We start from the raw sequence: 15,128 nt of genomic DNA, 5'->3' as shown, positions 1-15,128 counted from the left end.
TTTCAAATTACTGGGAATAAGACGTTTTGAATTACTTCCTCCACGGAATGTCTGCAAGTTTTGTGTGCCATATATATATTTTTTTTGGAATCAAGCCTAAAATTGTAAGGCATGGCATGTTATGCGGAAAAAACGCCAGTGCGGTAACGCGACACTCTTTGGCCTCGTTCTCGAGCTACAATGCATAATGTAGAAGGGATTGGGTTCTGGCAAACAGAACGTCTTCGAAAATGGTGGAAGCGTCTGCAGATAGAAGCACTTTAGAAAATGTATGATTTTAGTTCACTAATTTATTATATTTCCCTTGGAATTTTATGGTCACAACCACTCTGCAAAGGAGCAACACACTGGATCGTTACGGAGGATGGAAGAATTCAACAACAGGTACAACACTTAAACAATTATCTATTAAATTATTCACGAGTTTTACCCGTATTCGCCGTTCATGTAGTTTGAATAAATAACCTTAAGCTATAATTACCCCAGTTTTTTAATTGAGTTGTCGTTGTACATGTCTTTGATTTCACTTTCTGCGGGCAGCCTGACGTTTAACCAAAAGATCGTGTACGTAATTTGATTTTTATTGTGACTGATCGTATGTTCTATGACAGGACGTGTAAAAGCTGGTCAGGCAGATGTGATCGTCTGTATTTAAAACCAAGCTAGCTAAATTCATGCTCTCAACTTAGGTTAACAGTGAACACTGTTTTTTTTTTCTTTTTTTAACTGAATGAATCAGAAGTATGAATTATTTATCTCTGTTGATAAAGAATATTTTCAAGGAAACGTGGCAAACATTCTCGGTAGCTTTCTAGATTATGTTAGAAATGCTACCCTGCAGAGAAATATTAAGCTTTGTGTATGAATAGTATGAACAGAGAACCTCCACCTGGTGTGTGTAAAATAATGATTACTCGAAAAGGGGACAATAGCCTAAATTTTTAAGAAATTAAAAACTGAAATATTAAGCACAGTGTATGTTGTTATTTTGTTATTTTCATTAAGAAGTTCATTCCAAACATTTTAATTAGGAACTATTACACTTATTAAACCCACAAAAGAAAATTCTTCACTAAAATTAAGCGATATAAAATTTGTTAACATTATCTTCCACTGGGTTACTGTTAATGTGCATCAAACAATGCCAAAAATAATTCTCAGTTGCTTGGTCTCATCAGAAATCAGTCTAGGAATAGAAAGTGAAATAAAGACTTGTATAGTAGGAGCTTTGTTGAATCTAATGTGCACTCTTATTGCTTGATTGATGGTCACATGGCAGTGGCTAAATCCAAGTGTGGCCCGCTGGGCAACAATTAAGCAATTCCTGCTGCTCTCCCACTATTTAGAGGTTACTTTGACATCTTCTTGCCTTATTACTTTACACTTAACTCCAAAACACTTAGACATTGGTCTCTTGAGAAACAGTTACCTTTGTTTTCCCTCAAATCTTAATATTTCCTTCAACTTAGTATAAGAAAACATCAAGATTCTTGGGAAAACAAAAGTAAGTGTCTTCCTCAGGACCAGTAGTTAAGTGTGTACTGTTCATCAGTTAGCGATCAAAGCTATTCAGGAAAAATTTCTGAGTTTCCCAACAAGAAGGCTATTGTATTAAGTTTTTTTTCAACATTGTCATAAAAATAAAGAGTGTGTGTAAAGGCTTTGTGGCCTAACATTTGGCACATTAGATAATTTCCAATTAAACTGTCAAATTGGAAATGCTAGATAGGGTGATTGCATAAAGTTTTTGAACAAGACACTTTACTCTTGCAGCACCCCTCTCCAAGGGGTATGACTGTGTACCAGTTAAGGGTACATCATCTGGAAAAAGGCTACAGGGGAGATATCTAACTAATATGTTCCACCCAGGGGCAGTACTGTAGGTTCTAGCTGAGTGGTTCAGCTTGGCCCAAATGCAACCTTCTACCTAACTATCTTAATTAAAACTCTCCCAGCTGAAGTCAAACTTGTAACCTCATCTACTGGCATCCAGAAACTGCCTGTTGAAAGATTAAACTGTAGCCATGAATATGGGGAGCACGGATGGTGCAGGGGTGAGAGCACTTGTCTCCCACCAGTGTGGTCCCAGTTCGATTCCACCCCGGTGTCATATGTGGGTTGAGTTTATTTGTTGTTGGTTCTCTCCTTGCTGCGAGGGTTTTTCTCTGGTTTCTCCTGTCTTAATTCCTCCCTCCACAAAAACCAACATCTCCAAATTCTGATCCAATCAGGTTAGAGGACCTACATGACAACCTACTAAGGCTGATATGGCTTCCTCTCTAAATATTGCAATTTTGTAGTTTTGATATTGTGCTGACTTTGTGCTTAACTTGTTTTTAGGTTGACTCCATCTTCAATCTCAAACGACCATATGACCTTGTCACCTTTATTCAACAACAGACTGCATCTGACAGGTTGAAGATTTTACGAGAAGAGTATCTAGAAGAAAAAAGAAAATTGATAGAGGCACGAGAGAAAGAGAGAATAGAAATGAAAAAATCATTTTACAAAGTGGATCCAGACTGTGTCGATGCAGGAAGACACATTTCTGAGTTTGAGTTGCATTTGGACATGACTCTTCCATTTTCCAAGAAAGGCATCAAGTAAGTAATAAGCCAGCACTCTATCACTGAGCTGTGAAGCCCCTTGAAACTATAAGTTGCAGGTTATAAAAAAACAGTACTTCTAATTATTTATTGTTTTTCTGATTTGACATTGATTGTCGGCCCAGTGTCGGCTGAGAATCATTCAGGATGTCGATCAAGTGTCAATCAACATGTCAATCTAGTGTCGATTGCAGGTCCATCGAGGGTATCGATTGACACTCAACCACAGAGGCCTTCAGTAAACATGATCCCAAACCCGTTGAACCACCATCTAGAAATTATATAACACATTTAAAACAAACTTGAACCACCAATTAGAAATTACAATATAATATGGTATGAATGGGCATTTTGTTGGACTAGAGATTAATTTTGAGGGGGATTAGTTCATGCATTGAAGGGTATTTACAAATAAGAGCAGGTTAATAATGACTGTTGTTTGTTAATCATGTCAGTATACCAGACCATCTCAACCTTTGTGAGTCGCTGCCTTCAAATGTTGAACCACCGATCTGCCGTGCTGATTTACCCACTGTTATATTCAGCTATGACCATCTTGAGGGTGTCAATCATCGACATCAGCTGAATGCCACCACAGAGACAACACTGTTGACAGCCTTGTCTTATTTTAAAACTGTGGAAGAGTTGGGAGGTCAAGTGAGTTTGGCATTACAAAAGGTAAATATAAATTTCAGGGTTAGATTTTACTGTACATGTGTAAAGGCACTTGAACCATGAACACTTAACATTGAGTATTTTTTGTACAATTTTTTAGTGACAAGAAAATGAGGGCTCTTCATATATTAGTAGCATTTAGCATACTTATACTCGTCTGTAAAAATGCTTGTCTTGTACATTATATGAATAGCCTTCATTCTATAGTCTGCATATAAGTGGCCCATCAGGCTGGAGCTTATCCCGGTTTCTGTAGCATGAAGCCACTAGGAGTATTTCTATTTATTTTACCCCCCCCCCCCCCCCCAGCATTAAATTTGCCAGTATGCACTCATACACCTGGGTGGAGAGAGGCACTGTGAGAGTAAAGTGTCTTACCCAAGAACACATCACAATGTCCCTGGCCAAGGCCTGAACCCAGATCACTCGACCCGAAGGTGAGCGCACTAACCATGAGGCTGCTGCGCCTCCACTAAAAAAGTATATAGGAAAAAGTGTCAAGTGTTCATAGCTCAAGTGTCCATACTGAAAAACTCTTGAATATTCTACAAGTGAGACAATTTCATGCTGGCACTTCCCTCTCCTGTAGTCAATGAATGCATTTTTTATGCTAGCAAATAACAGAATTAACTGCCACTATGGTCTCATTACAAACCTTTGTTGTTAGAAAGTTGTTACATACACTGTAGGTCATCTGTTGGAACTGCCTCAAGATTTTTTAGGATTCAACCTCTAAAGCCTTTTTTATCCTACCCTTTGCCACCATTTCTTGACATTTAATACTGATCATTTTGGTTTCTTTCCAACAGAACTCCAGCTCTTGGGTTCTACTCAATCTTGCTGCATATTACTGGAGAATTAAAGGAAATGCTCCACAAGCTGTTGAGTGTTTAAGACAGGCTTTGTATTTCTCGCCCAGGTGAGGCAAACATAAAGGAATGTTAACAATAAAAGCTAATCATTAACAACAGAATTTAAGACCAATGCATGTACTTCACTTGCACTTAGATGTAAATAAGGATGCAATATTCCAGTGATAGAAAAGGAAAGTAAATGAGTTGAAAAAGTTATAGTGTTTGAATTTTCAAATCCAGAATGTCCATAGACCCTATTCATAAATGGCTGTCAATTACAAATTATTTTGTAAGTATTAAAATTAGCCCAACTAACCTCGTTTTTGAGATGATAATTCAAAGTATTTTTACTCTCAAACGAGGCTAGTTGGGCTAATTTCAATGCCTTTTATGATTAGGGTCTATTGGACTGGATGGAAAAGTTGCAAGGTGGCATACCTTCACCCGCAATGAGTTCCCCGCCGGGGGAGGGGCACCCATATAAAAGGGACGGTGATGCTTGCCAGTAATTGTACCAAGATCCTGCTTTGTGGGTGTGGCTTGACATTTTCATCCCCAAGAGGTACCAATTCTAAAACAAACATTTATCTCCTGTCATATTTTTTGGGTTCAATACCCTAAAAGGTACTGCAAACGCTCCCTCTCTGGACCTTTTGAGGTTGAACACCCTGAGAGATACCAAAACTGCTTTTTTAACCCCTAAAAGGTATGAAGAGCAGCTCAGCCCTTTTTATATGAAAGACCCCCACCAGGCTAATTATTCCTCTTATCTGTTGTACAGTTTTTATGTACATATAAAACAAAGCACAGGGTGTGAATCCAGACTCAGTGTAGACTGCTGTTACTCTTTAATTACTGCAGATCCTAAACATTATCTTTATATATCACATCATCTTATTTTTCCTCTCAGGGAACATAAAGATCGTGCGCTGATGAGTCTTGCCGCAGTCCTTCACCATGCAAACCACACCCTTGACTCGATAGTTCTCCTTCACACTGCTATGGACACTTGTGAGGAATATTCTGTCTATCACTTCCTACTGGGAAATCTCTACGCTGTGAGTGCATCTTTCTTTTCATTTCCATTTTTTCCTTACGTGTGCATTACATTCAATGCTCAGTCGTTTAGCAGGCTGATAGATAAGACCATATTGATAAAATGTTTGTAGGGCTCCTGGGTACCAGAGTGCTACAAGAAGACGTCTCTCTTTGATTTTTTTCCTCTGCTTAGAAGGCATCTGAAATTCAACCTGAAAATTTCCATACTGATGAAGCAGCTACACAAAGATTGGTTGTTTCTCTCACACAAAAAAAGGCAAACCAAATAATAAATATTCAGAGGCATTCTTACATGTATGTTGAGTCTTTTGGAAGCAATATTCAAAGCAAGTTTTCATTTTTGTCGTTGTTGTTTTTGTTTTTGGCTTTTTTTCAAACTTAACATGATAGCTAGAATATATACCTGTTTTCACTTATGATATTTTTTTCCGTCAGAGTGGCAAACAAGGCGAACATAATTTCTTTTTAATTTGTTTTTTCAACAGTCTTTGAAACTGTATGAAATGGCTGAATTGTGCTACAAGTTTACAATGGTTGTATCACCAGACACGGAATTGCTGTGTGAGCGCTTGAAATCGGTCAGATGTGAGCTGAAACTGAAAGAGCTTTTACAGGAACGACAATTGTGAGTCTGTCTTTCATTTCGATTTAAGTTTGGCCTAATTCTCTGCAAGAAAACTTGTGCTAAAAAATTCTTGATGCTTCAAACTCGTAGCCACTCGTAGATAAAGCTCGCTGTTGTTTGTTTGGTGTTTTTTTTTTCCTATAAAAAAAATAAACATTGTTTTCTTTGTAGAGTGTTTGATGAGAGGTTGGATAGCCTTACAACGCCTGAGCTGGATGAACCGAAAGAATCAAACAGTGAAGCAGCCGAAAAGAAACTCGTTCTTCCTCTAGAAACGTTTAAGCGGCAACTCAATCGACTATACCTGCTAACAGAGGGGCTGCCTAAGAACCCTGACGCCTGTAAGAGCAGATCTGTTCCCGTCAACCAGGTAAGGCTTTGTTATTTTACCCTCAGTGAATAAACGTCTTTCTTGATGAAATAGTATGAAGTTCTGAAGCGTAGGAGCCCCGAAAATAACTCCTTTACGGAAACAGCAAAAAAATTGAAATGATTGTTAGCAATTCGCGAAAGTGGCGACTCTCTGGAAAGTAACGACCCTTGGAAAGTATTGCAAAGAGTGGCAGTCATTTGAAAGCAGCGATAAGCGATAAAAAAAAAGATTGCTAAATCATAACGCTTGTAACTTAACGGTGTTTCATTGTTCACCGATGAAAACCTTACTGAAATTCAGGTCTTTTCACCTTTTAGGAAGTGCATATGTCTCCTGAACTTAATAGTAAAGCAAAGCAACATGCAAGTCAGGCGAAAACTTCAGAAGCTGGGAAGTCAACTCATACTCAACAAGATTCTAACCACGGAAAAGAAAATGTTAGCACGGACCAGCAGGTTAAATCACTAGAAAAAGAGAAGTCACCGAGTGAAGCTTTCAAGGGTTCCCCTGACTTTAGAACAAATCTGAAAAACAGCGGCACAAAAGATGAAAAAAGCGAGAAGTCGACGAGCAAAACGAGTGAAACGCTCGAAGCAACAAATTCTCAGTCAGATAATTCTAATGTTTCTGCGGAGGAGAAAAATATGGATGATCTTGAAGTGGCCCGACTCGCGTTGAGTCGCTTAAAGAACGTCATCAAAACTGTCACACGTGTCAATTCTGCATCGCAAACTGTGGATGTCGCTGAGGATAAAGGAAAACAAGCCGAGAAGGAGAAGCAAACGGTGTCAAACAAACCGATTTTAGATGAAGGCCCGTCAATAACACACGAGAAAAAAAGTGGTCTTAAAAATGCTGAACTTAGGAAAGTAAACGCTGGTCGAAGAGGCGAGAGTGGAACAAAAGTGTTGAAGCGTGAAGCTGGTGTTGAAACTCGTAATAACGAAGATACTGCCAAAAGTGTTACTGTTGAAGATGCTAAACTTGCCAAGCAAAAAGGAGAGTCTATCTTAATGAGTAAGAACGGGCCGCGATCAAATTTTGCTTCCAAAAACACAAGAGAAATGGCCTCCGCTGAGTTACTGTTTGAGCATCAACAAATCAAAGCAACTCTTCCTACAGGTCCTAAACATACACCACCTCTAAAAGAGAAAGAGTTTCTTGTCCAAGTGAAGAACTGTGAGAATATTGGAAGGAAGAAGCGCAAAGGCGAGGCGTTCACTGTGGATTGCGTTACTCAAGACACGAGCAAACAAGTAGCGAGCTCGAGCAAGGATATTCCGCCATTTGATTCGGATAGCGAAGCAGTTTCAATGAAGCAAACTTCGATAGATGAAATTTCAGCGACAACATCGTCAGATTCTGCCGCGAGCGAACGCACGTCAGAAGCGAAGGTACCTGAAGAAAGCCAAAATAAAACTAACTCTGCTGAAGATGTTGTTAAAAGTGAAACCAGCGTAAAGAAAGGCGTCGATAAACCGAGCACATATGAAAACAAAAACTCTGAAATGAAGGCAGCTGAGGATGTTTCCGCGAAAAGTAAAGCTAGCGATGGCAAACAACATGAACAGGCGGCGACGAGTGGTAGTGAAAACCCTGAAACTAACGTACTTGAAAATGGCGGAGGGAACATTGCTGAAGCAAATGCAGCAAAAAGTAAATCCAGCGACAAAAAATTTGACAACGCAAATGATCATATCGGAGCGACCACTGTTATTACTGAAACTCCTGAAAATTCTAGTGATGGACGAGAATCGGTTGTTTCAGCGTCTTCAAAAGTAAATCAAGAACTGCCTACAGCGGATTACAAAGCTCGCCAAGTACTCGACGCCAAAAAAGCGTCGCAAAATATCAAGGAACAAGTCAAAAATGCAGAATTTCTTCACAGTGTTGGCGCAGGTTCGAGTGTGTTCGAGACAAGCTTCATGAACGTACATACAGACGGTTCTCTTCAAGACCTGAGTGATGAGGAGTGCAGGCATATTGAAGGCGTGGAGGCGCTTATTGTCAGGAACAAACAGTTTAGTGCGTGGCTTTCACTGGACACGAAAAATATTGAGTAAGTTATTTACTGCTACTGTCGTTTAACTTGGTGTGGTGTCAGTGGTTGTTTTGCCTGTATTTTTATTTCAGCCTTGTATTATTAATGTAGCACAATATTTACAACTGTCCTTTCCTCAGTGTTGACAGGTAATACGTTTATCCGTTCTGATTTTTCCCACGAACGCCTCGGACTGTTACATGCTTTTGTTCTTTTCCCGCGCTTTGTACATTTGACATGACTTCAGCTTCTACGCATTATACACGTGACGTTATTTTAGCTTTTCCCGCGCTTTATGCAGGTTACATGTGTCATAATTTTTCCGCGCTTTGCTCCAGTTACCTTTCTTCGCTTTTCCCGCGCTTTGCATGTGTACCATGTTTTCAGCTTTTCGTGCGTTTTGCACGTGTACTATGTTTTCAGCGTTTCCCGCGCTTTATTTGCACGTGTACCTTGTTTTCAGCTTTTCCCGCGCTTTGCTCGTGTACCGTCTTTTCAGCTTTTCCCGCTCTTTGCGTAGGATACATGTAATTTCGTTTCCCGCGCTTTGCAGTCGGTTACATGCTTCGAGCCCAGTTTGATTAGTGTGTTACTGTCGTCTCTACTATTCAGGCAGTTTAAAAATCGCTTTTCGATTTAACCTTCTTTTTCTTCCGCTTAGTGTGCGGGCACATATCGACTTCTTAAGTGACGTGGACGATTCTCCCAAGAGGCCCCGCTGTACTGCAAAGATAAAGAACAACTTGCATACGTTCAGCAGCCTGCAGGTATATTTGGGTTATTGACTAAGCGTGAGGTCAAGCTGGCTGGATGTTTGCCAAGTGATTTTTTTTTTTGCGTGTTTATAAACTGAGACGGAGTCGAGGTCCATAAACACGCAAAAAAAGAACGAGGCCAATATCCAGCCATCTTGACGGTCCAAGCTTGGTCAATAAAGGATTTATTGTGTGGAAAGAGCACACTATTTTCTTGCGGGACACAGCGGGTAATCCCGAGCAGGCAATCTCGGTTCATCTTTATCTTTAATCTTTAATCTTAAATCTTTAATCTTTAATCTTTAATCTTCAATCTTTAATACAAATTCCAAATAGCATTACATTGAACAAGTTAATCTAATGAATTTGAGGACAGCTTAAAACAGAATACAAGGTTTCCGCCTTAGTGTATCATTGTATGATTGTATACCTAGTTAAAAATTACTCTAAACTCATATTAAAAAATAAGGTAATCGCGATAAAAAAATTAGCACTGAACTTATCGTAAAAATAAGCAAACAATTTCTTGCGGAAGACTGACAAGGTGTTAGACTCTCTGATCTTGCCCTCTTACAGAACTAGCCAAGTGAACTAGCCAAGTGAACTAGCCATATAACATAGAATATTTATGTCTTTGTTTTATGCTGCTCAAGGTGTTAAGTCAGGTCTTTCCCCAACCCACTCAATCTCGACTGCTGGGCAATTATTTTGTTACGTAGAAAACTTCTTGTCGGCCTTGAAAGTGTCTTTTATTGTTGGACATGGCGGCAGGTTGCGGGAGAGAGTGGTAGCGCAATAATATTCTCAATTTGGTTGTATACGAGGATTGTTGTGTTCTGTTTTCAATTAGGGCGTGGTTAATGCTGCTAATCTTGATCAAGTGGCTGAAGCTGGTCTCACCCAGGTTTGCTATTTTTTTTGTTTGTTTTAGAGCTGTTTGTTCTCTGCGTGTCATTTTGTCAAGTGTTTCGTTTCATTCAATCGTCACTCTCTGCCAGACTCCTGTTACCGAAAAGTGAGCCTTTCGTTTTCTTTGTCAGAGACGTTGCTAGGTGACATGCTTTCTTTTTATTTTTTTATTTTTTTTTGACTTAACATGAATACGTAACCGTCAACATTGATTATGTCGTAATTTATTTACAGTGACATGTCCAATTAAAATGTTTAAGCCAGTCGAACATCATAGAATGCTCAATCTATGTCTTTTGCTTAAAATGTCGCACTTTTTTCTTTTTTGTCAGACGCTATTGACAATGGGAAGAACAATTCAAGACAGTGTTGATGAAATGGGGACGCGTATTTACACCGCTTTGAAAAAGGTGATCTCTAGCTTTATTTGGGAGAACCATGGTTGATTCTTTCCACTGCAATTGTAGGTCTTCGCTACAACGAGATTTGGACGAAACGTATACCAGTAGCGTCCGCCAGTTTCTTCTATATTTTCGCGTGTTGTCGATTATCCTTTAAGTGTGCTTACTAATGTTAAGAACGTCCTTTTGACACTCATGCCCTAAGAAACGAGAAAAACTAATTTCGCATTGCGCATGCGCAGTAAGTAAACCCGCGTTCATGTACTTGTTGGTCGTAGTTTTGCGATGCTAAAGTAGCTTGGAAGTTTTAAGAAAAGTAATACTCCTAATAGGAACTTTGCAGTGAAATACCAGCAAAAACGTTTTCTTTGTGTATCCCATTAGGATGAGGTACAAGTCCTATATATATTTATGGCAGACACACGCATTTTCTGATTTCACCGCTCGTTCCTAGTCTAGGGGTAGGTCGCCCTATGATCGTCTTGTGAGGGGACCGAATACGCTGGACACGATCGGCACATCCTAAGGATGAACCCTTCCGGGCCATGAAGTCAAACTGGTCAGGTGGTTGGAGCTTTAGCGCATTTCTGACCCAATTTTTGGACCATTTCCGCGCTCCTAGCTTGAGCGCACTTGTGCAATAACTTAAAACCGGGTAGTAAATTTGTGCCGCTAATGAAAGTGACTTTTTTATGCTACCTAGACTGAAACAGACATGTTTATTATCTTTTTCTGGGTCTAGAATTCTTCATCCTGGGTATTGTTAAATATTGCTTCGCTTTACTGGAGAGTGCAAGGTGACACTGTGGAGGCCATTAAGTGTTTACGGCAAGCTCTTTACCACTCTCCTTGGAATGCTAGGGTAGGTAGTTTTCTGATGGATTTAATTGTAATGTGACCATTCACACAAAGACTTATATAAGTGTGAAAGTTGTCAAGAATTTAAGATCACGTCAAAATACCGTTTTCCTGGTTTTATTAGCGATTTAAGGAAGTTTTGTACCTACTACGAAAAACAAATCTTTAACGCAAAAAAAAAAATGATCGCCTGCTTTACTGGGTTTTAGTTGTATTTCACAATAACTCAGCTTTCTATTGCAATGTTTAATTGTTGATATATTTAATTACTTAATAAGTGGCTGTAGAGAGTTCATCGTTTAATAACGAATATTTGTTTGCTTAACTAACGTGAGTGAATTGTTTTTATAACAGGATGTCGCTCATGTCGGCCTTGCCAGTATTCTACTACGAGAAAGCCAGCTAGATGACACTGCTGTAGTGATTAAGAAGGCTTTAGAGGTGAGCAATTCATGAAATGACCTGTCCGTGACGTATTGATTGTGTTACAGGCGTCGTGGACGGGAAGAACTTGCGTGACGAACGAGTGGAGCACGCGACTCGCGCTTTTTGCGCTTGTCACCGTTCGTTTTCCCTGCAAGCTGTTCACCTCTTTAAAACACTTGAATCCTTATCGAAAATTTTTATTCTTCTTACTGATTCATTGTGATAAATTCTTTTAAAGTTCAACTCTGAGACTTTAGGGTACATCAAGACAATATCCCCTATTTGATGATCTCGTATATTCTCAGCACCTGTCTTCTTGTCAATGTATTGGTATTGTAAGGAGAAATAAGTTGATGATCAGTGGTCTTAGAAACTGAGGTAAAACAAGAGTACTTGGCTAAAATCTCTTCTTTTTTCCAGATTTCTCCCAGTCTCGCTCTTGGTCATTTCATTCTTGGCAATGTTTTTGGAGCCCAGGTGAGCACAGCGTGATCTGACTAGAAATTAGTGTCCTTCGCAGCCGTTGTTGGGATCGTCACGCAATGGTTGGGGAGAAGCGTTGCGTGACGACCCTAATATACTAACTAGAAATTAGAATACGAACTGTTTGTTGATTAATGTAGACATCAATTAGACCTCAGTTTTATCGGACAGTGAAAACACCAGTGAAAATCAAAAAATTGCTTGAGTGTTCAAAAGTTACCATGTCAGGTTGTCACCAGGAAACGCCATGTTACGTGCAACAAATTTCCTTTCGTTCACCCATAAAGATTGAATCCCCAATCGAAATACCAACTTTTGAAGAGCCTACCCCAAGTAGAGACTTCATATGGCTCTTTCGTTTGACGTGGAATGTCGAAAACGGGGATTTTCAACTGAAAAAACTGCCTTCCCGCTCAGTAGTCAAAAATTTATTAGGCGTGGGTCGTTGACAATTTCACGCTGACCCCCCCTCCCCCCCCCCCCCCCGCTCTCCATTAGGGTAGCGTAGACGGCAATATTATACTTCGTTTTGGGGGAGATCGAAATCGGAAACCGAAGAGAAAAATGAAGTTAATATGTTTCTTTGTATTTTTCCATGATAGAACAATATTCCTGAGGCCATCCAGCATTACTTGCTGGCCCTACAGCTTGAACCAGGCTTCACTCCTGCCGTTGAACGGTTGAAGATTATTCAGTGCGTGTTGTGGAAGCAGCAAAAAGCTTTAGAAAAGGAAGCCGCTGACCTGAAGAAACTTCTCACTCCAAACTGAACTCCAGCTGGTCCTCGTCACCAGGGTCTTCTCCGTCACTTAAAGATCACTGAAAGATCACTCAAGATCGTCACTTAACATCGGAGGATCTAGCGTGGTATTCTAGTGAATATAATGTATTATTAGTAATAGATATATTTTGTTAAGGCTTTGTTAAGTCGCTTTGCTTGAAAAGCCTCTAAAACTATAGAGACAAGTATTGAAACGTGAACTTAATTTCAATCGTTTAAAATGAGTGGAGGAAAATTAGGAAAGAATTATTTTCCTTCAAAAAAGTTTTTTTTATCAATATAGGAGCTATTACAAATGAATTGCAATTTCGCCGTCCCGCTGACGGAAATTAACTTGGATTTTGATGTTCAGTATTCTGTTGAATATTCAATATTCTTTTTGTTTGTTCAGTTGTTATATCCCGTAAAGGAAAAATATGAATTCTTAATATATTATTTTGGTAGACAGCAAAAGCTGTATTGTTTTCGGAGATTCGTTGTTTACAATTTCGAAAAACGTCTACTCATAAAGGTATATGGTAATCTTGTAGGTAAACTGTAGTAAATGGTACACAGTGTCAAGCTGGTAGAGAAAATTTTCAAGTTTTGGGAAATTGGAGTATAAATTCTTTCTCAACTAGGCTTTCTACACAGTGAATTATAAGAACTAAATTTATAAGAAATGTATGAAATTCAATCAGGAGGAAAGACTTATGGACGCAGATTTTATCGTAACTGTCGCCTGCATCTAAGCGTAAACACGTTACGAAAAGTCCGTAATCTAGCATTGGATATTAATTGCGGTATGAATCGTGACCGATTACTTGAAGTATGTTACGGACCAGCAAGTTCAACATAGTGGGTATCCTTTAATCGAACTGAGAAAGTGTTTTGAAATGTATATGGACAAAACTTTAAATCAAGACTCCCTAGACTTTGTGAATTCTTTGTTAGAGAAAAAGAAGACAAGACTATTGTGAGTAGTTCACAATATGTTTTGTGTCCTTTTAGGAGGGCCGTAACCAAGCCGTCCCTATGGCTCGTCACGCAATCTTTACAGGAGGAAAGATTGCCTGACGAGTCATAATAGCGTCTGCGCAGGAGGCCATCCGTGACCCTCCGCTGAACAATTTGCTGGCGCTGATGGTTACATTTGGTTGCCTTTTCACTAAAGCTACATTTTTCTAAAAGGTATTCAATCCGACTGCAATTAAAACTGTTAAAAGGAAACCTTTTTTAAAAAATAAGATGAAATTTTGAGGCGCACAGCAGTCAAAAAGCGTGTGTCGCTTTGTTTAATAGGAGCACTTAAGAGCAATTCTAAGTGTTTTCGCTAGTTCTGCGAAATTGTCTTGGAAAACCTCTAACTGGCGGCTTATTGGACTGTAATTTACGAGCAATAGAGCCTGTTGACCATCCTGAACGCAAAAGAGGATGCAATGTGCCTGCCTTTCCCACTGGTAACTGGGAAATTTGTTCGCGTCGCTGGTCTTTCATGGAGCGCTATACCAAAAAAAAAATAGCGAAGATAGCGGTGACGTCATTAATGTGCCAACTAGAGTAGCCTGCGTAGTTCAAGAGCACGCGAAAGGAACGAAACTGGGAGCGAGTGTGAAAAAATGATGAGCAGGGAGAGGGGGTGGGGCAAACAATGAATTCCTATGCTTCCCACGCCTACCCCTTCTCCTAATTTTTTTGCTCACCCCCTCCCCACCTCTCCCATTTTTTTGCTCACCCCAAGTGCGCCCGTTTGCTCGCCTTCCCCGCCTGGAAAATGGAAAGGAAACGTCTGCTTCGCAGGCTATAACAAGAGAATTATTGGTTGCTGGAACAAAGAGTTTTTTTGTTTCGCGGTCTGTAATTTGGAACAACAAAATCAATGTTTGTAAACACGTATCTTCCGTAGTGAAAAAGTCGTGAACACGCGAGACACTAATGTGAAATGGTTAATATATTTTTAAAATCAAACTAAGAATGAACTACGACTCCCCTGGGTCCGGAATGCAAATATAAAATTCAAAGTAAAACATTTTACGTACTCCTTAAATAAAAATGAAAATGCTATTTTTAACCTGTTGGATAACTTAGATTCCCTATTCTATTTTGAAATAAAGTTCTAGAAACTTAAATTGACTTTTATTTGTTATTTCAAGCTTTTCGTGACCACTTTTATATTCCCAATTTTCTCATCTCCCACCCTCTACCTTCCCCTTCCGTCGCCCGGTCCTGATTTCATCATTGCGTTCCATATTTTTATCGTCTTCTAATTCTAGCAAACTGAAAAGGATTCGAGGTTTACGAAA

General features: G+C 39.5%; 1 protein-coding gene across 1 annotated transcript; it reads left to right on the top strand.

Moving 5' to 3' along the window:
- Window positions 1-16: 16 nt before the first annotated feature.
- Window positions 17-15,004, top strand: LOC145489832 (tetratricopeptide repeat protein 17-like). Its single transcript, XM_081468887.1, has 15 exons — window positions 17-384; window positions 2,341-2,603; window positions 3,062-3,284; window positions 4,091-4,200; window positions 5,046-5,193; window positions 5,680-5,819; window positions 5,991-6,189; window positions 6,510-8,251; window positions 8,895-9,000; window positions 9,839-9,892; window positions 10,230-10,307; window positions 11,041-11,160; window positions 11,511-11,597; window positions 12,003-12,059; window positions 12,668-15,004. The coding sequence occupies exons 1-15, from the start codon at window positions 268-270 to the stop codon at window positions 12,833-12,835; spliced, it is 3,612 nt and encodes a 1,203-aa protein (XP_081325013.1). The 5' UTR covers window positions 17-267; the 3' UTR covers window positions 12,836-15,004.
- Window positions 15,005-15,128: the final 124 nt, after the last annotated feature.

Source organism: Orbicella franksi, chromosome 6, assembly GCF_964199315.1.
Source record: "Orbicella franksi chromosome 6, jaOrbFran1.1, whole genome shotgun sequence".
In the NCBI taxonomy this organism is placed as follows: Eukaryota; Metazoa; Cnidaria; class Anthozoa; order Scleractinia; family Merulinidae; genus Orbicella; species Orbicella franksi.
The sequence above is the reverse complement of the archived record's forward strand: the minus strand, read 5'-3'. Positions and strand labels throughout refer to the sequence as shown.